Below are 24,511 nucleotides of genomic sequence, written 5' to 3'. Positions count from 1 at the left end.
ACTTGAGTTTGTAACACTTATGGAAGGCATCTCTGGGGCAATATCATCTATTTAAATCACATGTATCCTTCTCAAGAGTCATATTTTACTGAATTTTAGCCCAATCTGAGTATGCCTCAGGTCAACAGGCTCACTTGTAGCTGATCTAAAAATGACTGACAGCACAAGATGCATCTTTTTTAAAAAATTAGTAGCACCTGTTCATAAGGGATTTATTGTGTTCAGTGATCACAAGCTGAGACTTTATCATCTGTCTCCAGATTGTCAAGTCACTTAACATGGCCTTTGAAATTTCTGTGCTGGTGCTGAGTGATGAACAAGCATCAAAGAGGTATTTCACTGCTCATTCAGTCTTCTTGGCCACTGATGAGAGCCAGACCATGGGATTAGGCCTGCTTCTAGAATTCTGGCACTGGCAGCTTTGGGTCTAAGATATAAAGATATATCCTCCTCCTCCTTCTTCCATCTGATTTTATCTCATAATCAGCCAGCCAAAGTGAAACCTTGTTATAATTTCTATTTATTTGTATCATTCTTTATGCAGCAGGAAAGCTGTCTGTGGCTTTTCAAAATGCTAAGAAGAAAGCCTGGTGGAGCATGGACGGCCCATCATGCATAAGTAAATTCTGATTTTGATTAAAAAGAAAGCCACTGTCCATATGGAACTTTGTTTTCTTTTGAGAAAGTAAATAGGTTGTTCACTGTAGACTAAATTTGGTGTAGAGTTGCAAATCCCCTCTGCAACTGTTTCAGCCTCATTGAGCTATTTTTTGGCCCCCAAAGGCACTCAGCACTTCTCTGAATCCTGCTTTACTGACAACTCTTCCTGATAACAGCTACTATGCATTCTCAAGTCCCAACTCAGATGACACCTCCTGCGTGATGATACCTCCCAACCCACATAGCAGATTTACTTGCTCCCTCAACTCTGACTTGTTGCCCTTAACATTTTTCTCTTAGTAGCATAGTGCATTGCAGAACATTTGGACATAAAGAGAAGCATAAGAGTAGAAGCCTTAAATTACCTGTTGTCATACCACCTAATAATTTCTGTTAACCTTGTTAATACGTTTTCCCAATATATTTATTTTTATATAGAATTAAATATATTAGTTTCTTAGTAGTATATTGTGAACAATTTCATATCATTAAGGATTCTTTTTAATTGCAATAATATTTTAGTGTTCTGGCCTATGTCTAGGACAATTTTTGAATTCTTCATTTTTTTTTTTTTCTTTTAAGATGGAATCTCACTCTGTCACCCAGGCTGGAGTGCAGTGGTGCAATCTTGGCTTACTGCAACCTCTGCCTCCCAGGTTCAAATGATTCTCCTGCCTCAGCCTCTCCCGAGTATCTAGGATTACAGGTGTGCACTACCACGTCTGGCTAATTTTTGTATTTTTAGTAGAGACAGCGTTTCACCATGTTGGCTGGTCTCGAACACCTGACCTCAAGTGATCTGCCCACTTCGGCCTCCCAAAGTGCTAGGATTATAGGCATGAGCCACTACACCTGGCCGAATTCTCCATTCTTTTACATTTAGGTTATTTCTGATTTTTTTTTTTTGCTAGTATAAATAATGCTGACAAACATCCTTTTGATAAATCTGTGTATGCGTCCCTGGGTTTTTTTTAGAATTAATTTTTAGAACTAGAATAACTAGTCAAAGACAAGTATGTGTGTATTTTTAATGCTTTTGATAGGTTTTTCTAGGCCTTATAATAACACTTATCAGAATAAAATAATTGTGTATTTACCTGTTTTTAAATCTCACTTGTCTATAATTTCTTTCAGAACAAAGACTTGCTCATGTTTGTATTTATAGCATTTGGGATAGTGCCTAGCATATTACATATGTCAATAAATATTGAATAAATGAATGGAGAGAAATATTGGTAAGGTGGTTCACAGCAATTGAAGTTTAGTCATAAGCTAATATAGATCCTATGTAAAGCAGTATTTTCCAAGGTATGTTCCATGTCATTCCTTCATTCAGCAAATATTAATTAGCCTCAGATATTGTCTTGTACCTCAACAATGATTGCTGATCCTTACAGTGCTTGCAAATCTAGTGAGAAAAGCCAAATGCATTAAATAAAAAGAAGAAACGATTATAGTTTATGATAAACATGTAGGAAATAAACAGTATACTGCCATAGAACTGCACAAACTTTAGCATGTATCAGAATCACCCGCAGGGCTTACTAATACACATGGATTTGCCACACCCCAGAATTTCTGATTCAGCAGGTCTGGGGTGGGGCCTGAGAACTTGCATTCCTAACAAATTCCCAGATGTTCCTGATGCTGTTGGTTTTGGGACCACATTTTGAAAACTGTGATAGGGAGTAACATCAAGAAGGGCAAGGGAGAAGGTTGTGCTTTATTTAGGTGGTTACAAAAGCTTTCCCTGGTCTGTAATCCCAGCACTTTGGGAGGTTGTGGCAGGCAGATTGCTTGAGGCCCAGAGTTCAAGACCAGCCTGGCCAACATGGCAAAACCCTGCCTCTACTAAAAATCCAAAAATTAGCCAGGCGTGGTGGCGCGTACCTGTTTTCCCACCTACTTGGTAGTCTGAGGCAGGAGAATCACTTGAACCTGAGAGGCAGAGGTTAAAGTGAGCAATCCAGTCTCAGTGAGAGGCAGAGTGAGACTCTGTCTCAAAAGAAAAAAAAAAAAACAGTAACAAATCTTTGCCTGAAGATAAGATAGTAAGATAGCTAAGCTGACACCTGAAGGATGAGGAGCCGTAAAAAGTCTCAGAAACACTAGGCAGACACAACAACAAATCTCCAGGAACAGGAAAGAGCTGGGAGGAGGCCAGTGAGACTTGCAGATAATGAGGAAGAAAATAATAAAAGTCAAAGCTGGAGATGTAGGTCCGACATCCGATGGTATGGGACCTTATTGATCATGGGAAGGAGTTTGGATTTTACCTTAATGCAGTGGAAAGCCAGTTTATATTCTAAAGCGATCACTCTGTGTTGAGAGGAAAAAGGATGGAAAATAAGCAGGAGCTGGATGGAGAGACCAGATTTGGAGGCCATGACAGTGGACAGTGAGAGATGAGGTTGGTCTGAGCTGGGGAGTGAGAGTGGAGATGGTGAGAAGAGGAGGGAATAAAACTGTTAACTGTTTCACCCCCAGGAAGTTCTTGAGAAGCATTGGCTACAACAAAATTACAACCAGTTCTTAGGACTTGCATGGTGGCTCACACCTGTAATCCCAGCACTTTGGGAGGCCAGGGCAGATGGATTGTTTGAGTTCAGGAGTTCAAGACCAGCCTGGGCAACATAGCAAAACCCCATCTCTACAAAAAATAAAAAAATTAGCTGGGCATGGTGGCACGCACCTGTAGTCCCAGCTACTTGGGAGGCTGGGGTGGGAGGATTGTTTGAGCCTGGAAGGTAGAGACTGTAGTGAGCTGTGAGTGTGCCACTGCACTCCAACCCGGGTGACAGAGTGAGACCCTGTTTCAAAAAATGTCAAGAAAACCAATTGTTAACCGCTAGAGTTTTCAGAGCCTTTAAAATGACAGTGCTCACTGTGAATCTCTGAGAAGCTCTTTTTCCCCAGAGGACCACAGGTAATTGTTTCAAAAAATATATGGCTCTGGAAAAAGCTATAGAGACAGTCAAAAGATCAGCAGTTGCCAGAGTTTGGGGAGAGGGAGGAATGAATAGGTAAAGCACAGATCATTTTTAGGGCAGTGGAACTACTATATATGATACTGTAGTGGTAGATACATGTCATTCTACATTTGCCCAAATCCTGGAATGTGCAATGCCAAGAGTGAACCCTAATGTAAATCATGGACTCTGGGTGATAATAATGTGTCAATAGAGGTTCATCGATTGCAACAAATGAACCACTCTGGTGGAGGTTGTTGATAATGGGGAGGTTGTGCATGTGTGGAAGCAGGGAGTGTATGGGAAATCTCTATAGCTTGTACTCAATTTTTCTGTGAACTTAAAACTGCTCTAAAAAAAGTCCACTAAAAATACATACATGTATGTATGTATGTATGTATGTATGTATGTATGTATTGGAGTCATAATTTAAACATCAGCCATTTCAAAGCTTCTGGCTTTGTGTTGGCTTCAGCAGCATGGGAACTTGTTAGAAACACTTCCTACTGAAAGATTCACTCTGTACCAAGGAATAACCAGCTGCAGAGCCAGACAGTCTTAGGAACATGGTACCAGGAGCATTTCTGACCGTGGACTGCTAACCCCAGGCAAAGTATGAATTAAATGAAATTTGCTTACAGATTAATGACTGATGTGTCTGTGAATTCTTTGGACTCCCCAAACAGGAGACAAGGGGTGGGCCTCAGGGTTCAAATTTTGAAGGACATGAGCCACTTTTATACACTCAAATATTCCTGTTTTGTGATTTTCTTCTTGACCTAAACATTTAGTGAAGTCTGGACATATGCAAGGAGAAACTAATGCTACCTAAGATCATCTGTGCTGGTACTGTCTCTGCTGAGCACTTTTTTTTTTTTTTTTTTTTTTTTTTTTTGAGACACTTCTATGCCCAGGCTGGAGTGCAATGGTGTGGTCTTGGCTCACTGCAATCTCTGCCTTCCGGGTTCAAGTGATTCTCCTGCCTCAGCCTCCCAAGTAGCTGGGACTACAGACATGCGCCACCTCACCCGGCTAATTTTTGTATTTTTAGTAGAGATGAGGTTTCACCATATTGGCCAGGCTGGTATTGAACTCCTGACCCCAAGTGATTCTCCCACCTCAGCCTCCCAAAATGCTGGGATTACAGACATAAGCCACCATGCCCGGCCTTCTGCCAAGCTTTTTTATGGTGCCATAGGGCCCAGGGAGGTGTGGTAGCATTCACTGTTCCAGAAGCTAAGACAAGAACTTGCTATCTGTGTGACTTTGAGAACTTAACCTCTCTGAGCCTGTTTTCTCATTTGAAAGTATAAATAATCGAAATCACCTCATGAAGTACTTACAAGAATTAGTGAAATTACTCAGGGAAAGTCCTGAGCACAACATTAGCTATAATAATAGCTGCTATGTTATCAGAAGGAATTATGTGTTTTTTACCTCCGTCTTGGTCAGACGTTAACTTGGTTCTTTTCACCTGCGTGGAGCCTTTTCCCACTCCCCACTCGCTCCTTGCTTAGGGATTTAGTTCTTCCTCCTGTTTATTTGGGGTGGAATATTGTAGGGAGTGATATCTCTGGAAAATGGTAATTCATCTCGAATGCTAATTTAGAGACATTTTCTCTTTTTTTTCCCAGACATCTTTTTTAAACCTAAAAATACTGGAATTCATTTTTGTGGGAAGAATGGAATTTGATTCTTTATCATCAGCAAAATACATCAAAGACTACTAAGTATGTGGTACAGTAACTTTTCCTGAGCAGTTCAAGTTAGCAAAGACATCTTTATGCATTTAAGCTAGGAGCACATTACAGAAAGTATAAGGAGGGCTTTTCAAGAGATGCCATTGGCTCTTTTTTCCTCAACTATTAATGATTTAAGGATACTTATTTTCCTTTAAAAGAACATGTTTAGGTATCACCATCTTAATTCTTTAATCACCAAATGATAATAAATGGAGAGTCTAAAAAGGTCGGTCCAAAACAACCAGTTTAAACACTTTCCCAAAGTGACTCTCTTCTGGGCTTGAAAGTTACCAGCATGAGAAATTGTGATCCAATGGAAGGCATACGTGTGTCAGGGTGACTTAATTAAAGTCTCTCTGATGGCTGTTTGAGAGAACTAATGGGTTTCTTTGTCTAAATTCAAAATCTCCTATGATATTAAGCTTACCCCAATCACTTCCTGTGGTGCAAAATATGCATTAACTGTCTTCTCTACAAATCTGATGAGAAAACCAAGTTCTAAATATAATGTGTGCCGTGTTGGAGGAATCTGTATAGAAGTATTTGAGCCAGTGTAGTAGATGTTAAGAAAGAAAGCATGGTCTTAATTATTTCATGCTGGGCACAGTTTATTTATAATTTAGCATGTCAATTTAGATGTTATCAATAATAAGTCAGATGCTAACATAAACGGTTTTGGCCACTTCTCGTAGTATATGGTTGATGTTTTTCCTTCCATGTTCTGGGTACTGTTCTTCCAATGCAGGCTTAACTTCGAGGCTCAGAGGAATAAGGAGAAAGAGATAGATTTTCCTTATTTCTCATATGTTGTTTAAAACCCTTATGAAACTTTCTTACCAGAATGGTAGTGACTCTGAAAATTACCCTAGTACAAGGTGTGAAAACACACACTGCCTAGACGTGGATTTCCTGTGCTCAGTCTAGCTAAGGGATCTGAAAGCATTCAGATATCATATGAAAACGATATCTTATAATTTATGAATGTGAAATACAGTTATTATTTACAGCTGTGTTTCCAAGCAACCTTTTACATTTTGATGTTAAATTTTCTGCAGCATATAAGAAATCTTCATTGATTTGGAACTTAAAAAAAGATACATTTGTCATAAAATAATATGTATGACACACTTTTAACAAAATCTACGTATTCTTCTGAAACCTCTATTTACAACTATGTGTTTTCTACCAAGAGTTTAATTATTGGCCTTATTAACTCTTTTTATACCTGAGAATAATTAAATTCTTAATCGTACTGCAATGACATACAATTCAAGTAGCTTAATATTTTAGTAATAACTAGGAAGATCCGCTAGGATGGTTTAGATAAGGCAGAGTATGTCTGTGTGTGTGTGTGTGTGTGTGTGTGTCTTTCTCTCTCTCTCTCTCTCTCTCTCTCTCTCTCTCTCTCTCTCTCTCTCTAGAGGGATAGAGATGATCCATAAAGAAACATCTCTTGGCTAGCAAGATCACCTCTTGAGATTAGAAGAACTTAAATTATCTTAACTGTAGCAGACACCAAAAGGGCTGGGACCTGTGACATTCTCACTGAGGTTGCCTATGACTGAATGGAGAGGTATAATGGAGAGTAATGAACTCACTCTTGCAGGTACAGCAGAAGTAGACAAGTATGTGATCAGGGGATAAGGACTCTAGGGAGACAAAGAGCATGAGAGCTGAGAGATGCCTGCTTAAAACATTTTATCCGTTAGGGGAATGATTCAGGGTCCAGAAGTTATGTTTGATTGTATAATTACTGACTTGAGTCATCCAGAAGAGGCTATAGACTTGTGTATTTGCTTGAGTTGGAAAGAAATGAAGAAGTAGCACCCTAAATACTCTTATTATGAAATAATAATTTTCATTCCACCCTAAAGCCAAAGTGATGTATCCAAATGTAAATCTGTTCCTACTTAAAAACCTTCAGTGGCTCCTGGCTTCTCAGGGAAATTCCTTCAAAAGTGGGCCCACAGGGCTTTTGTCATCTGGTGCCTGCCCACCCCCACTCCAGACTCAGGTCCCTACAGCCCACACCTGGAGTGCCCCTTCCACTTTCCTTCATGGGGCCGGCTCCATGAAGTCCTTCAGACTCAAACCAGCTTCCATCTTCTCTGTGCTGAGCTGGTTTCCTCTCTCTGTGTGTTCTGCCACCTGTCCATTTATCTTTTCTGTGAAGTCTCTTTTAATAATTATATTAAAATTGTTGCCAGGATCAGTGGCTCACACCTGTGATCCCAGCACTTTGGGAGTCCAAGGCAAGAAGATAATTTGAGACCAGAAGTTCACGACTAGCCTGTGCAACATAATGAGACCCCACCTCTACAAAAAATAAAATATAAAAATTAGCCAGGCATGGACATGCCTGCAGTCCCACCTACTTGGGAGGCTGAGACAGGAGGGTCACTTGAGCCCATAAAGTCAAAGTTGCAGTGAGCCATGATAGCACCAGTGCATTCCAGCCTGAGAGACAGAGCAAGACCTTTTGGAAAGAAGGGTCCTTGTCTTACTCATTTTGGGGCCCCAGTCCTTAACACAGCAGGTGGCACATGACAGGTGCTTGGCAAGCATTCTTTTAACCAAACTGTGGGAAACCTAAATTGCTGTAGCTTTTATTTGTGTGGCTAATAAACTATTTTCACTGCATTTGGTCTTGCTTATCTCCTTATGAGCAGTAGAAAAGCAGTTGTAATAAGCTAACATTTATTGAGCACCAGCCAAGAGTCAGTTCATGTGTTGGGTATGTTACATGCATTAATGCTCGCTGAATTGCCAAAACAGTCATACCACTCTTGGGTAAGATTATTATCATCATCATCCTTTCCAAACAGGAAGCCAGAGGCTCAGAGAGGTTGAGAAACATACCGGAAGATCCCCAACCAGCCTCTGAACCAACTGCATTATTTCTGTCCTGTACACTAGGAAACTGCCCCTCAGTGGGTTCCCGTTTATCAAATAGCACATTTCCCTGTCTGTGCCCTGGAGCTATTTCCATTTCCTTCTTCATGTTTGCTTACTAGACCCTGAGCAGGTCATGGAGCCAAAGCACTTTGGATGTCAGTGACAAGGGTGTGATTCCAGAGTTGAAGGCTGATGTTTTAAGTGTACGTTCAGTTCAGGTTGTTATTGATTTCTCTCCTCTCCACTTTGTTATGGCCAAGTGCTCCAGGCAGAAATCTAGCAAAACAGGCTCACAGAGCTGCTCTTGGAGCCAGGCAGGTCACAGGTCACTCCACTGATGTGCGGGGCACATTAGCCAAATGACATAGGCTCAACTAGAAAACTCTAAGTGACTATAGTCAGATATTGGTGATATTCCACACATGTTCCTTATTACCTACTAGCCTGAAGCAGGGCAGACCTGGACTTGGTCTGGTTTGCTTCCAGGACAATGATGCTGGTCACCCAGGCCTTCTGTGAATCCACAGCCTCTTGACCACAACAATTACACTGCATTATAATTACTTGTCTGGGTGCCTCTCTTCACTCCTGTGAATTTCTTAAACATGATGGTTGGGTGCTGTGCATCCATATTTATTTATTCAAGTCACAATTATTAAGCACATGCTGTGCTTCAAGTTCTGTGCCTGACTCTGGATATATGGAGATGAATAGAATGGATTAGACCAGAATTCTGTTTCCAAAGAGTACGTAGATATGTAAGAAATAACTACTAAAAACTGTTGTGAGAATGCTTAGATATTTTTCACCTCTGTTACCCAAAATCTTAGCACAGCACCTTGAATAGTAAGAGTAGCGGACAGAACTGAGTGCTGACTGTATGCCTGGCACTGTGTTATGTGCTTTATATTCACTATCTCTTTTAATCCTCATAACTGTCTCTGTGCAGCTTTCGATACTATTTTCATCCCCATTTAATAGATGGGGAAACTGATGCCTTCAGAGAATGTTGAATTGAGTGAATTCAAGCGTAGTCTTCCCATTGAGCCCATGTTGTTCATAATTGCTTATTGTCGCTTCCTAAAATCTATGAAAGATTATTCTATATTCTGCAGTAAGCTGTTCTTCTGTTTTAGCCAATATCAGTAACTTTTTTCTTTAACGTTTTGTTCATTAAAGGAATTCTACCAGTCCCAAGAGCATGTTGTATGAAATCATATCATTCCATTATGTTTGGGTGGCCATTTGGAGTCAGAGCTGTTTAAGAAATACTGTCAGGCTAAGATGCTAAGATGTCTTCAGGCTGGAAGGTTTAGGTCCCCAGACAGATTGGAAATGTAGTGCTTGTCAGCTCCTTCTCCAGCCCTTCTCTGCCATCATTCCCGCATACACTCTGTAGAGAGCTCAGTGCAGTTTGCTATCTGACAAACATCCTAGATTAGCGAGTCCCATCTTTTTTTATCCCTCGTCAAGCCAGGAAAACACTACTAAATTAACTGTCACACATTAAACATGTTACACACCAGGCACCATGCTAGGTGTTTTACAAACATCTTCTCATACTGTAATTATTATTTTCCATCTTATTGATCAGAAAACTGAGGTTAAAAAAGAAATGAGACATGGCCAAAATTTGAGCGCAGGCCATCTGACTACAAAATCCAGACAGTTACAACCCTCAAATATTTTCTTCATACCCCTGGTAAACTTCAACAGCAATTTTTCAACCATGTGAGTCAAGGGTGGGTGAGAGTGAAGTCTGAGAAAGCACCCTGCCCCTGAGCCAGGTATTTCCAATGCATCCCTCACCCACAAAATCACAGCAGAGTATGCAGACCGTACTAATAATTCCAGGTACACCTTTACTTCTAAGGTCTCTTCTGACTTGCAGCTCCTCAGTCTCTTCCTCCTTTAAATCTAGAACATATTTGCTTTAAATTGTTTATTTTGATAATTCATCACATACTGTCTTATCACCTCACATCTTCCACCTGGGTGTATCTTGCCTGTCTTTTCCAGCAAGGCTATGAGTTGCCGGAGAGCAGAGAGTTCATTTCATCCCATAATAGCACATGGTGGCCACAAAGACACTTCATAAATGCCGCTCGTTTGCTTAAATAGAGGCGGTATAGTTTGCTGAACTCTGGAGGCAGACAAGCTTAATTTTCGACTTACTAGCCATGCAGTGAAAATTATAAAAATTCCATATACTTCAGTTCCTTCATCTGCAAAATAGAGATTAAAACAATACCTTATAGGGTTGCCGGGAGTATAAGAGGGTACGCATAAAGCACTTGGCATAGTTCCTAACATATAACATGCACTTAATAAATAGTAATTATTGATGTGATTACACAGCTGAATTTATTCAGTGTTTACTATGTGTTACATGCTGTACTAAATGCTTTGTATGCAAGTATCATTTAATTTTTACATAATATAAAAAGCACATTTAGCTTCAAACACACCTTTCTTGTTACCCAAGAGTTATTTAAGATTGTCAGATGCTCTGTCTTTGGAGTTGTGTCATAGGATGGGAAGGCACAAATATGATATTGTATTATACTATTGGCACATCATGTAACTGTAAGACTTATCACAATAACTACTAACAACAACTAAAGCACTGGAGTTGACAAATGTTTTGCTCTTTTATTTAAATTAATGTAGATTCAAAATAATTATGATGCCATCACTTCCTGTCCTTATACCCTTCATCACAAATGAAAAAAAAAACGAAGGGAAGAAATGAATTTGCCAATCAGAGCCACCTATATGGACACTTCATTAATATATGTTACTATAAAAAATAGGGTGTGTGAGTCACTGTCCCAGGCACTATGTGTAGCGTTAAATCTTGTAGGTCCTGAAAACACCTGTAAGGCAAACACAGCAGAAGCTGTTTTATTCAATGTGATCCGCGCCAGTGTTAACCATGAGTTATTCGGTGTACCAGTTTGTATGCTTTACAAAGAAATTAGAGCAGATTGGGGTGAGAAAACCTCACCCTACAATATTTCGTTAAAAAAAAAAATTTGGTACTAAATTGTAAGCTAAGGGATTTTTGGCCATATTCTTGAAAGTGTGCTTTATGCCTAAAACAGGAATCCTGTCCAGCTAAACAAACATATATTGAACATTGTCTACATGCCAGACTATGGGATGATTTGGGAAAAACTAAAATAATCAATTTGTGCATGTCCCCAGTGAGTAGGTCCTTGGTGAGAAAAATAAATGCATATCCTTATTGAACTGAAGTCTAGGGAGGAAGATAAGCAAGAATACAAACTGTAAAAATTGTAATGAGTTAGATGAAGATACCTGCAGAAGATGTTGAGAGTACAACAGGAAGGGATGCACCTAATTCAACTTGGAAGGTGGAGGCAAGGAGAACTTTCTAGAGGTGATACCTGAGCAGAGTCTTGGAGGATAAGTAAGAGTTTCTTAAGCCCACAGGGGAGGTGGGGGTGAAGGTGGGGGACAGAACAATCAGAATTCTATTGCTGATTGGCTGACTCTAAATATGTCAGTAATGTGCCTTTAAACTCAGTTTTAGTTTTCTGCGATGGATAATTCCTTTTTCCCGGAGTGTTATGAGGTTGGCTTAATTAATGTTTGTAAAGCTTTCAGTAATCTTCAGATAAAAGGTGAGGTAGAGGGGAAGTATATTACTTATTATCATAGCTTTACCAGCATCTGATCACATAAGGAAAATTCCCTGAAAGGTCATTTCTAAGAAGCAATATTATTAGTCTGGTGGTTCTTAAGCCTTATGTAACTTCCTGGAACAATGCAATAGCAAGGGAAAAGAAAATGACATCAACATGGAGATAATAATGAATTTAAATCATAAGCCTTATTTCCTTACTGCAGCTGCTGAGTATGAGACAAGCTTGAAGCTTCTAAACTTAACTCAGCCACTGCCTGGAAGCATCTAATTAAAAGTTTTCAAATAAAATAAATAAGTTTTTGTAGATAAAAGAGCAGATGGCTTAAGAAGAGAACTGAAAGACTGCATTAGGAAAGCATTAGGTTTTAATTCCATTTGGAAAAGAAAATTCCAGGTAAGAGAGGGCAGGGATAGGAAGTAGAAAAACCTAGGGGTCTGTAGAGACAGGATTAAGGCCTGTGCTATCATAAATGTAGCTGTGAAATTTTAGTTTGTGGGATAACTAAATTTTTCTGTGGCTCAGGATTATTCCTATGACTTACAGAAGATATTCTCTGTCTTCTGCAAACCAGTGTCCCTCCATTCCCCCAGAGAGGTTTCTGTTCATTCTTCCTTTCTTTCATTTGACACATAGGTATTAAGCTCCTAGTAGGTACTGGTACTTCTTTAGATGCTAAGGATTCAGGATAAGGAAAAATCAGACAAAGTTTGCGGCCCCTCATGGAGCCAACTTAATGGGGGAATTCATTCATTAGTGAACTGGCTATATTTCATATTTCATATATTAGTGAATTGCTATATTTCTTAGCAATTCACTAATATAGCAAGTGAAAATATTTAAATATTTTTAAATGTCATGTAAACATTTGCTGTTATTTCATCATGATAGTGCCGTATTTGTATTTTATTAATTTGATAAAATACTTGGACAGATGTCATAATTAATCCTCAGAACAAGCCTTTGAGGTAAAATGTTGGTAACTTTTAGCGAAGAGGAAATTGAAATTCAAAGAATGAGGGTTCTTGCCCCAAATCGCAAAGCTGTTTCATGGTAGAGCCGAAACTGAAACCTAGCTCCTCTGGTGCTAGTTCACCTGTTGCTTTTGCTGCTACAGATTGAGGCTTTGGGCAGTCATTGAAATTTTGGTTATCTATCATTTGTAAATCTCTAAGCCAAGGAGAATGCTTGTATGAGTAACTCCAGAGAAAGCAGACATCACTGATGTTAATGTTGAGAGGAAAGGGTGGCCTGTCAGGAAGAATATCACATAAACAGAACCATGATGTGAGCAAAATCAGCTGAGGAATAGCGTTGCAATGCCAAGCTCTATATCTGGACAGGTCTGAGTAGCTGAGAGGTTTCATGTCCTTCCTTGGTTGTTTTCCTTTGGACATCTCCTTATGTCTACTCAGCTTCATTTCAGGCGACCAAGTCATCAGAGTGCATGGAAGAGTTCCGCTTGGCCTCAAAGCTTTATGGAAAATGTAAGTTTAAACCCTGTAGGTTTTCTTGGCCTTCAAAAGCCAAGGTGATGTCAGGGCAAAGGGTTCCACTTGGGTGCAGATCAAGTCACTGGTTATTTCTGGAACTTTCTTGCAGTTTGGTTCCACAGGATAGTCTAAGTACCAGTGTGATTTGCGAAACAAGCCATATTCTTGTATTCCTTCCTTCTTCCATATCACACACATGTACAGATTTCAGAGATCCATACATAAAATTTCGGTCACTCCGGGGAAGACCCCTATGTCCTCTGTGCAAGATACATAGCAATTAGTGAGGCCATCTATGTTTTCCAGACACCCCTGCATGTCCAAAACAATGTCCTCTTCAAAGTCACCTCAAATGGGGCTTTCATTTCTCGCCTTCCACCCATTTTCCTTTAAACTCCAAAGCAGTTGTAGTTCTCTGCTGGTATGTGTCTCTTTCTTCTATTTTTGTGTTCCTACTCTGGTCCCTCCATTCCATAATCCTCAACCTACACGGCAGCCGGTACTATCTTTAAATATGTGTATGCGATAGATATTTATATGTGATACAATTATATATATGTTAAGTTTGTACTAAATGTCATAAATTTATATAAAACCATGTCCCCCCTCTGCTTCTAAACCTTCTGTGGCTTCCCTTTGTACACAGCACAAAACTGTCATGCTCCACCATGGCCTGGGCAACCTGCCTACCTCCCTCTCCACTCAGCCTCCAATTCCATTGCCTGTCAGTTCCTCACACTTGCCATGCTCTCTCCTCTGTCAGGCCCTCACTCCTGATCTTCCCCTGACTAGGACTGTTCTTCCTCACGTATTTTGAAAGGCTGGCCTTTCACATCCTAAAATAAAAGAAAACCCCATCTCACTCAGAGCTTCATTCTCTAGCTCCACTCTCTATTGTCTACCCTCCTTAATCTTGATTTTGTCTGCCTCCTCCACCAGCATGTAAGTATTGCAAGGAGAGGAACCACATTTGACATATCCTTGGAGCTTGAGCCTACCTGGCAGAGAGCTGTGCAGTAATTGAATAAATGGTGGATGTGTCTTGTTACCCATCCAGGCTAAAATGCACCTCACTGCACATACTAACAACAGTCACTGCACGTTGACTATGCATCAGGCATTCTTTTAAGTACACGACATGAATTCACTCACTTAATTCTCATGGAAACCATGTGATGCTGGTACTATTATTATCAACCCCATTTTTCAGACGAGAAAACTGACAAGTTAAATGCTTTTAAATATCTAACAGACAAATAATTTGCTCAAGACTTTGCAGCTAGAAAATGACAGAGCTAGGATTCAAATCCAGGCATCCCAGAGGCTACCTTTTAACTTTCCTGTCTTCCTGCAGAGAAGATTCACATATACTTTTCAGTTAATCGAAAGAAAATTGGAATACACACTGCAGCATGGGGAAAATAATAAACCTCACATATGCTGTAGTGTATTCTTTCCCAGGCTGGGGAAGCTAGCATGCAGTATCATTATTTCTTTAGTATGTCCATATGAAAGGAAACCAGAGTAATCTCTGCAGATGCTGGGATTGAAAGAATCATTGTCCACTCATCAGAAAGGATAATTAAGAGCCCCTCTGCCCATTAAATGAGGCAATGAATGGTAACTCACTTTGTAGGGTATAAAATCCCCTATAAATGTTATTCTTATTCCCAAGCTCTATGGAACAGCAGCTTATGTTACGAAACTACTGGTTCAGAATCTTTCACAAGTACTAAATCTACTCAGTAGTCAAGAGAAGGAAATGCCCCTGGTTTGTTCCTTCCTATCATCCTGAAAAATAAACAGCAATCCATTCTTCTCCTGCGTTTCCAAAATCCAGGGTCAGATATGCAAATATAAGTATGCAGGCTGCTTTTAAATGGTACATGAAAGGGATTTTTGAAATGAATGTGCTGTGATTGAATTTCTGGTCAGTCACCCAGAAGGCATTTTGCAGCTAAGCTCTGGACCCAATTCCACTGAAAATGCATAAGCTTTGGTGCCTGCAGCCAGTCTAGCCACAGACGAGGATGAGGGTCCTTGCCTCGGAACTGCTATTAAATGATGCAGACCCCCAGGCTCGAAGTTGAAAAACAAATTAGCACAAGCCTAAAAGAAATCCAGTACAAAGTTACTTTTAAAATACCTTTTGCATAACCTTACCTGACAACAAAACCTCTTTGATTTTTAAACCATTTGATAAAACCACAGTGCATTAATATGTAACTTGGCTTTTTCAGTAGAGCTTATCTTGGTCATTTTCAAAAGAATTTTGATGGTCTTTGGGAATACAAATATTGCCAATTGGTGTTGTCCAAAGAAAGGTCTCTTTGACCTGCTTTAATAATAGATAAGAAACATGAGTAAAAATGATCATTTATTATATATGACTTATGCTAAGGTGATTTTTAAGAGTAACTGACAGTTGGCTTTCTTAAGTAGGTTGGAGAGCTCCACCGATAACCTTGTTTATTATTAAATGAGTTTGCTAAGCAACCCTTTTACTTGGAGATGATCAAAGGTAAGCCTCAGCTTTATCTTACTTGCCATGAAATTCCAAAGTAGTGGAATTTTACATTTTATTTCTTCCCTTTTAGTGCTTTTTAAAATTATGTCAGTCAGTTATGCATGTATGAATGCTTGTATAACAAAAATAGAGACAGAACAGGTGAAGCTAATCTTATCCCCACCCTCCATTGCTCTCCTCTCCACTTCTCAGAGGTAACCCCTTCATCACTATGGCACATCTCCTGCTAGACCTTTCTCTAAACATTTGTCTCTGGGTGTATATTGTTAACTTATTTAAAAATTTATGTTTATATAAATGATATATTAGTTATCAATTGCTGCCACGAACAGTGTCTTGAAATAACAAATATTTACTATCTCTCACACTTTCTGAGAGTGAGCAATCCAAGGGCACTAAGCTCTGAGAGGTTCTAGTTCATGGTCTCTCATGAAGTTGTAGTCAGGGTCTAAGCCAGGACTACAGTCATTTGGAAGTTTGACTGGGACTGGAGGATGTGCTTCCATCATGGCTCACCAACACAGCTGTTGCTGGAGTCTTCTGTCCATCACTGGCTATGGACAGGAGGCTGCCACATGGGCTTCTCCACGGGGTTCCTGGAGTGTTCTTAAAACACAGTAGTTGGCATCCTCTAGAGTGAGTGATGGGAGAGTAAAAGAATGAAAGAGAGAGATCAAGAAGGAAGCCACAATACCTTTTTATTGCCTAGTCTTGGAAGTGTCACCTTGTCATTTATGCCATATTCTATCCACTAGAAATGAGTTACTAAGTCTGGCCCAAACTCAAGTGGAGGCGAATTAAGCTGCATCTCATAAGGGAAAGAGTATCAAAGAACTTCTGTATGTATTTTAAAACCACTACATATGGCATAGCGCACATATGCTTCTGCAAATTTGCTTTTTTCACTTAACAATCTTAGTTTTCCACGACAATACATGGGGGTCAACTTCATTCTCTTTAGTTGCTGCATACTATTCCACTACCTATTTAATCATTCTCTTCCTGATAGGTACACCTTGAGATCACTCTCAGACTTTCACTTCTGCAGAAGACATAACAGTGGGGGTACTTGCCTACTCCTCAGCACCTGTGCCAGTATTTCTCTAGTAAAAATGCATTGATGCGGAATTGCTGAGTTGAAGGGTCTGCTTGTCATAACAATTATGGCTAAATTGCCCTCCAGAATGGCTGTTCTAATTTCCAATCATCCTTCACCTGACACCTGGGGGGGTTGTGGCAGAACTTTGGTGGGCAAAATATCTTGGGGACTTTCAGATTATTTTTGGCCCTTTTCAAGCCTGGGTTTCTGATGAGAAATTATCCTGTCTGACACCCACTTTGCTCATAATTGCAACCTCTTTCATACAATTCTGCTTGATTTAAGCAAAAATCCAGAAGCTCATCCCTCGGGAGACAGGAAAGCTTAACTGCTGTTTACAAAGGACTTGGAGGTTTTCAGGTACAAGGTGCCCCTGGAGATTCAGGTTGATTACTGTTAATTCAAAACCACTTCCTCTATTATGGTAGCAGCTGAGAAGTCACATGCACAAATGAAGCATGTGGATTTCGATGCAAAGGAAAATGCCATTTCAGTAGCAGCTATTCCCAGACTCTGACTGAGCCTTCCTATGGCAAGTATTATTGATGCATAAAATCATCGAATCCTCTGGGTCCTCCCACTTCTCACTTATTTTTAGTTTAAAACCAAGCATCAGACCGACTTCCTTACATTCAAGCTGCCAAGTGTCCTTGGCTGGCAAGAATCTCCCTCCTTGTAATATCAATAATTAATGTCAGCTACCAATGCTGAGACAGCTGAACCACACAAAAGGAACTGGCCTGGTTCATTTCTACTTATTTACTGTGTCCGTCTTTGGTCAAAATGTTTGGTCAGATTCAAAATGGTGTGTCATCAAGGCAACCAGTACTTATTTATTCAATACACATTTATTGAGGTCCTACTCTGTGTAAGGTTCTATGCTGTCTATTCTCTGTGTGGGAGAGTAGTCACATGATTATACCCTCACAAATTTGAAGTCTGATGATAATTATTACCAGGCATTTTGCACTTCTTGTATACCAGACACTGTGCTAAGTATTCATGAACAATAACTTTTCCTTCTCATAGCAGCCCTGTTAAGTAGGTAGCATTCCCTTTTTACCCACATGTGTCGTGATAAATGCAAAACCCTAGTTCTGTCATGGAGCAGCTGCTTGTCTTATCCAGGTTCTGAACCCAGCTGAGCACCAGTGCGTGAGAAGGCTGTACTAGTTCTGCTTTTGCCAAAATGTGTTTCTTCCCACAAGAAGCTCCATGAAAAATTTGAATTCATAGCCACAGCATCTATGATTCTCAGAGGTCCCTGAGGCCCACAGTGGCTTCTCCTGTGGATCTCAGCTCAGAGAAGCTTCACCTGTGCTCCCCGAAGTGATTGGATCCCCAGATTACACACTTTCATACCTCCACGTATCTTTCCTTCAGAGTTATTACCACAATGAAAGTCTGTTTGTGAGATTATTTACTATGGCTCTGCCAGGCTGCTGGAAGCTCCATGAGGCTGCAGACGATGCTTTTTTTCTGCTCACTTTTGTTTTCCTAGAGTCTGGCACAGTGCCTGCCACAGATAATCAATACTATTTAATCCATTAACTAATTGCTCTGAAAAGAACTACAAACACACACACCCCCCCCCCCCAAAAAAAAAACCTGGAGACTTAACTTATCTCACACATTGCAAACCTCATTCAACAAACTTTTACTGATCTTATTCAAGATCCAGGCACTGAATTAGGTTCTAAAGATATTGCAATAAACTAAGCAGACATGGCCCTTATTCTCTTAGGGCTTGAATTTCAGTAGGGAATCCAGATGATAAATGAGTCAAATAAAATGAATAAGATAATTTCAGATATGTGTTAAGTCCTGAGAAATAAAATTAAAATGAGCAGTGCTGATAGGATGAGGGGTGGTCAGGGAAGATGTCTCCAAAGAGAAGACATTGGATTGAGACCTGAATCATGATCAGGAGCCAACATTGTGATGTTACAGGCACCGATTTTTTCATCTCAATAAATGCATCACTTACTCAGAGCAAAACTCCCGGAGTCGTTCTTGACTCCTTCCTCTCATACTCCAAGGCAAGTGCAAGGCAACCCTGTATCTCTACCTTGACAGTATCTCAAGCTGATCAGCCGTTCCCCACCCTCACTGCTACCACACTAGTCCAAGCTGCTGCCATCTCTCACTTGGACTTTTCTAATAAACTTGTAACAGGTTTCTATCCACCATCTGTTCTCTGTAAGTCAACTCATGTCTCCGTGGCTCCTCCCTACGCTGAGGGTAAAAGCCACAGTGCTAACCAAGGCCTGCAGTTTCACATGATCTGGCCTCCTCTCTACCCCCATTTCCTGCTGCTCCTCTGCCCTACCACACTCCCCTTCTTGCTACCCACAAATAGGCCAAATGTGCTCCTGCATCAGGCTCTTTGCACTTGTCGTTTCCTCTTTCTGGAAAAGCCCATGTGCTTTTGTGTTGTGCTCTATACTTCATTCAAATTCTGCTTATATGTTCACCAGAAGACCTGCCCCCACCCTCTAGGGGCAATCACCATTATTCCCTATGACTTAACACTGTTTAATATTTCTTCATAGAACTCATCACACAAGGCAGGATATTATCTATGTGCGTCTTTCTCTCCTATTAGAATGTAAACCCCATGAGGGTAAGAACTGAGTCGACTTTGTTTGCTGTTGTATTCCCAATACCTAGAATACCTATTTCTATTCAATCAATAGTTCTTGAATAAAGAGAAGAACAAAGGAAAGAATGACAAAACGCAAAGGCCTTGAGTCATAGTATGCTGGAAAGACAGAAAGAAGACAGGAATAGGGAGAGAAGAGGAGGCTAAAGATGCAGGCAGGGGCCAGACTACACAGGACCTTGTGAGTAATTAGAAGGAGTTCTGATTTTCTTCCAAGAGCATCAGAAAACTGTTCACCTCTGGGAAGCTTTTGCTTTGTAATTCCCAACAGGTGACATAACACTTGGAGAAACACTGAACTTTATGACCTCTTCCCCACTATGTTCTGTGATGCCCAGAAGTAAAGCTCCGTACTGTTCTTTAATCCTATCAATGTTTGCTCTGGAGGCAATGGATTAAATAGCACATGTTGAATAATCAACTGAATTAACCTTCCCAAGACTACCTCATGCCACGATTTGGATTCTCTGGAAAGTATCTCTTACTCTTTCCTAATGTGCTTACACCTTGGTTCCAAATGTCTCTCCTTGGAGTTGCTGTGTAAATCCACTTCCTTGGGGAGCCATCCCTGACCTCCCAGGGCAGAGTTCAGGATCCTCCTGCATGCTCTTCAGCTCCCACTGTTGAGAGCAGGCAGTGCTGCTTTGTGGTGTCTCTCTGCTGCGCCAGCTGGAGTGTATGTTCCCTGAGGGTGGGGACCTCCTTTATTGTCTCTAATTCTGAGACCACAGAGAGGCTGCTGGATCCAGTGTACCAACGTGTGTTTTTGAACTGTTTTATTTTATGTTAATTCAAACTAGGTGCCAACATTTTAGGTTTTTTAAAAAATAGATTTTTGGCTTATGTTGAAAATATATAAGCCATAGCAATGCTGTGCCCATGTTCTTAACAATGAGAAGACTTGAGTAGCAACTGCTCCATTCATAGGGGACCTGGCTTTCCTCCAGCAAGCCACAATCCCCACTGCTCCTTATTATGTTTCTAATGCTGAGGTCAAGGGTTCTTTGTCATTTAACATCTGACTAAGTTATTGTTTTCTTACAGTAGAAATATTCTGTATCCAGTCTACTATCACAAGAAGGCTGCATGTTCTTAAACCTGGTACATGGGGCCTCTTTTGAGCAACTGAATTTGTGACCATCGTTTCTCCTAAAATAAACAAGTGTTTATAAAGGCATAGGACTTGACTACCCAACGAGGCAAAGATGTTAATTCTTCCCAAATTGATATATAGGTTTAATGTGATCGCTATTAAAATCCCACCAAGATTTTTATAAATACAGATCTGACTACTCTAAAATGTGTATGGAAAGCCAAAGGAACCAAAATAGCTAAAAATCGTTTTTGAAAGAATAATAAAGTGGGAAGAATCAGTCTCCTTGATTTTAAGATTTATTATATGGCGATAGTATGAAAGACTGTAATACTAACAGAGAGATAGAGGCATAGATCAATGAACAGCGTAAAGAATCCCAAAACAAACCAACACAAATATGTTCAACTCAGTTTTTTGGGTTTTTTTTTTTTTTTTTTACAAACTTGCAAAAGCAATTCAATAGAAGAAAGATAGCCTTTCAATAAATGGCACTGGTGCAATTTAACTCCCATAGGCACAAAATTAATCTCAACCTAATCTCAATGAACTCAAAATGGATCACAGACTTAGATGTAAAATGTGAAGCTTTGTTCTTAGAAAAAAAAAAGGAAATTGGCCAGGTGCGGTGGCTCATGCCTGTAATGCCAGCACTTTGGGAGGCCAAGGCGGGCAGATTACGAGGTCAGGAGATGAAGACCGTCCTGGCTAACACGGTGAAATCCCGTCCCTACTAAAAATACAAAAACTTAGCTGGGCTTGGTGGCAGGCTCCTGTAGTCCCAGCTACTTGGGAGATTGAGGCAGGAGAATGGCGTGAACCCGGGAGGCAGAGCTTGCAGTGAACCAAGATTGTGCCACTGCACTCCACCTGGGTGACAGAGCGAGACTCCGTCTCAAAAAAAAAAAAAAAAAAAAAAAGCTTCAGGATCTAGGCTGGCAAAGAGTTCTTATGCTAAATGCACTGTCCATAAATTGAATCTCATAACAGTTAAACCATTTGCTCAGCAAAAGGTTCTGTTTAGAGAATTAAATGACAAGCTACAGGCTGGGAGAAAATACTTGAAAACCACATGTCAGACAAAGACTAGTTCCCGAAATATATAAAGAACTCTCAAAACAGCATTAAAAGAAATAATGCAATTAGAAAATGGGCAAAAGAAATGAGACATTTCACCAAAGATGATAGACAGATGACCAATAAGCACAGCAAATGATGTTTAACACTATCAGTCATTAAGGAAATACAAATTAAAGCACAATGAGATATCACTACATATCTATCACAGTGGCTAAAAATGAAATGGTAACAGTACAAGTGCTGGAATGCAGAGAAAGTCCATCATTCGTATATTTTTGGTAGGAATGTAAAAGGTACCTTCTGAATATTCTGGGGAAAAAGTTCTGGAAAACAACTTGGCAATTTCTTAAAAACCTAAAACATGAAACTATAATACCATATGACCCAAGAATTGCACCTCTGGGTATTTGTCTTGAAACAATAAAAAAAGTATGTGTACGCAAAAACCTGTATACAAACCTGTACACAATGTTTATAGCAGCATTATTCATAATTACCAAAAAACTGGAAACAACCCAGATGTCCTTAGCTGGGTAAATAGCACATGAAACTGTGGCACGTCCATACCATGGAATACCATTCAGCAATTGGAATGAACTATTGATACAATCCACAATCTGAATGAATCTCTAGAAAATATTGAGTGGAAAAAAAGCCAATTCCAAAAGCTTATGTACTATTGGGTGTACCTCTTCTTAACCCCAGGTAACCACTAATCTATTCTCCGTTTTTATGATTTCATCATTTCAAGAATGTTGTAGAAATGGAGAACAGATTAATGGTTGCCAGGGTTGAGGGAAAGGGTGGGGACTGGAGGGAAATTGGTGTGGCTATGAAAGGGCAACAGGAGAGATTTTTATAGTGATGGAAATTGTCTGTATCTCTACTGTATCAACGTCAGATCCTGGCTGTGATATAGTCCTATAGTTTTGCAAAATGTTACCATTGTGGTGGGGGGCAGCTGGGTGAATGTTACATAGTAACTCTCTATTATTTCTTACAATTGCATGTGTATCTCAAAAGCTTAATTTTTCTTTAAAAAAAATGTACACGCCTTGGAAACCAACCAGCCTTGGTTTTAAATTCCTGCTGTGCCACTTACTAGCTAAATGACCCTGGGCAGCCTCTTGGGGCCTCAGTTTCCTCATCTGTTAAATGGGGATCATAAAAGACCCATGCTCACAGTGCTCTGGAGATTAAATGAGGTAGTGCAGTTACAATGCTTAAGAGCTCGCCTGTGTTTGGCGAAGAGCTCAGTAGATGGGAGCTGCTTTTGTTGCTGTCACTGTATCACGTAGAGAATCCAGAGGCAGGTTCAGCCCTGGAACATCTCAGGTTAAACCATGCTTTGTGTAGAGCAGAGATTCCCCAAGTACCTCAGTTCATATCACCCTTAGTATCCTCCTAACTTTTTTCATGTTGTTCTTGGGCCAAAAAAAAAATTCACAACAGTTCTGTTTACTAAGTAGTTAGGTTCAGACTACTTAATAAGTATGTTTGCACTAACAATTTAGTAACTGTTTGAAAACATAGTAACGTAAATTGAAGAAATAATTTTATTTCATTCTTTTTTTTTTTTTGAGATGGAGTCTCGCTCTGTCGCCCAGGCTGGAGTGCAGTGGCCGGATCTCAGCTCACTGCAAGCTCTGCCTCCCGGGTTCACGCCATTCTCCTGCCTCAGCCTCCCGAGTAGCTGGGACTACGGGCGCCCGCCACCTCGCCTGGCTAGTTTTTTTTTTTTGTATTTTTTAGTAGAGACGGGGTTTCACCGTGTTAGCCAGGATGGTCTCGATCTCCTGACCTCGTGATCCGCCCGTCTCGGCCTCCCAAAATGCTAGGATTACAGGCGTGAGCCACCGTGCCCGGCCTATTTCATTCTTAACTACAATTGCTTACAATGAATTATGTGTCCCTGTCTGTACCGCTTCCCAAACCTTGGAATCAGATTGAATACTGTCACCTTCATTGTCTCCTCCATATTGATTTTGATGCAGTGCTTGTTTTTAATTATATTAACTACCAAAAATCCAGCTTTGCAAAAATACTTTGTAATTAAGGGGAATATACCATGCACTAATGTTGAAGTGGTAAGTTCCCTCATGCTATCCATTCTCACACTGTCTGACAGAGATTTAATATCACTATTGTTCACTCAAAATTTAAAATATCCTGCAGCATCCCTGTGAGTCTGTCATGATGCCCTGGAGTGCTTTGGTACATAAATTGGGAATTACAGGTTGAACAGTTCATTTTGGCCTCTTCCAGAGCAAAGCAAAGTAGACTCAGGCCCAAAGCTGCTCTACTGGGACCTTTCCAGTTGGAATGATCCATCTGCTGCTATCCACACCTATGTGTCCAGGATGGTCTCACAGCTAAACTGCCTACCATTGGGAGACACGAGCCATTTTTTCTGACTCAGCAATGGCAGAGATGATTAGGAATGGGATACCTTTTTTTTTTTTTCCTGGTATTCTAAAGATATTAAGCAATTTGGGAAGCTCCTCTTAAAATTGAATTCCGCATTAAGCACCTAGAAGGTGACAAGCACTGTTGTAGGTACTGGAGGCACAGAAATAAATTGAGCCTAGTCCCTAGCCCTTGAATAATTCTTCCTCCACAGATG

The 24,511-nt window shown here is 40.2% G+C and overlaps 1 protein-coding gene across 31 annotated transcripts in view; it reads left to right on the top strand.

Moving 5' to 3' along the window:
- The window catches only part of PPP2R2B (protein phosphatase 2 regulatory subunit Bbeta), a 484,188-nt gene that overhangs the window by 309,733 nt on the left and 149,944 nt on the right, over window positions 1–24,511 (top strand). Inside the window, exon 1 of one of the 31 annotated variants that reach the window (XM_065546923.2) lies at window positions 13,398–13,421. The exons of the other annotated variants lie outside the window; for them this stretch is intronic. Coding sequence (XP_065402995.2) covers window positions 13,413–13,421 — 9 coding nt within the window. The 5' untranslated portion in view covers window positions 13,398–13,412. Of the gene's footprint in view, window positions 1–13,397; window positions 13,422–24,511 lie in introns of those variants that run through there. 31 annotated transcript variants of the gene reach the window in all.

This window comes from Macaca fascicularis, chromosome 6 (genome assembly GCF_037993035.2).
Source record: "Macaca fascicularis isolate 582-1 chromosome 6, T2T-MFA8v1.1".
NCBI lineage: Eukaryota > Metazoa > Chordata > Mammalia > Primates > Cercopithecidae > Macaca > Macaca fascicularis.
This window is presented reverse-complemented; position numbering and strand designations above follow the sequence as displayed.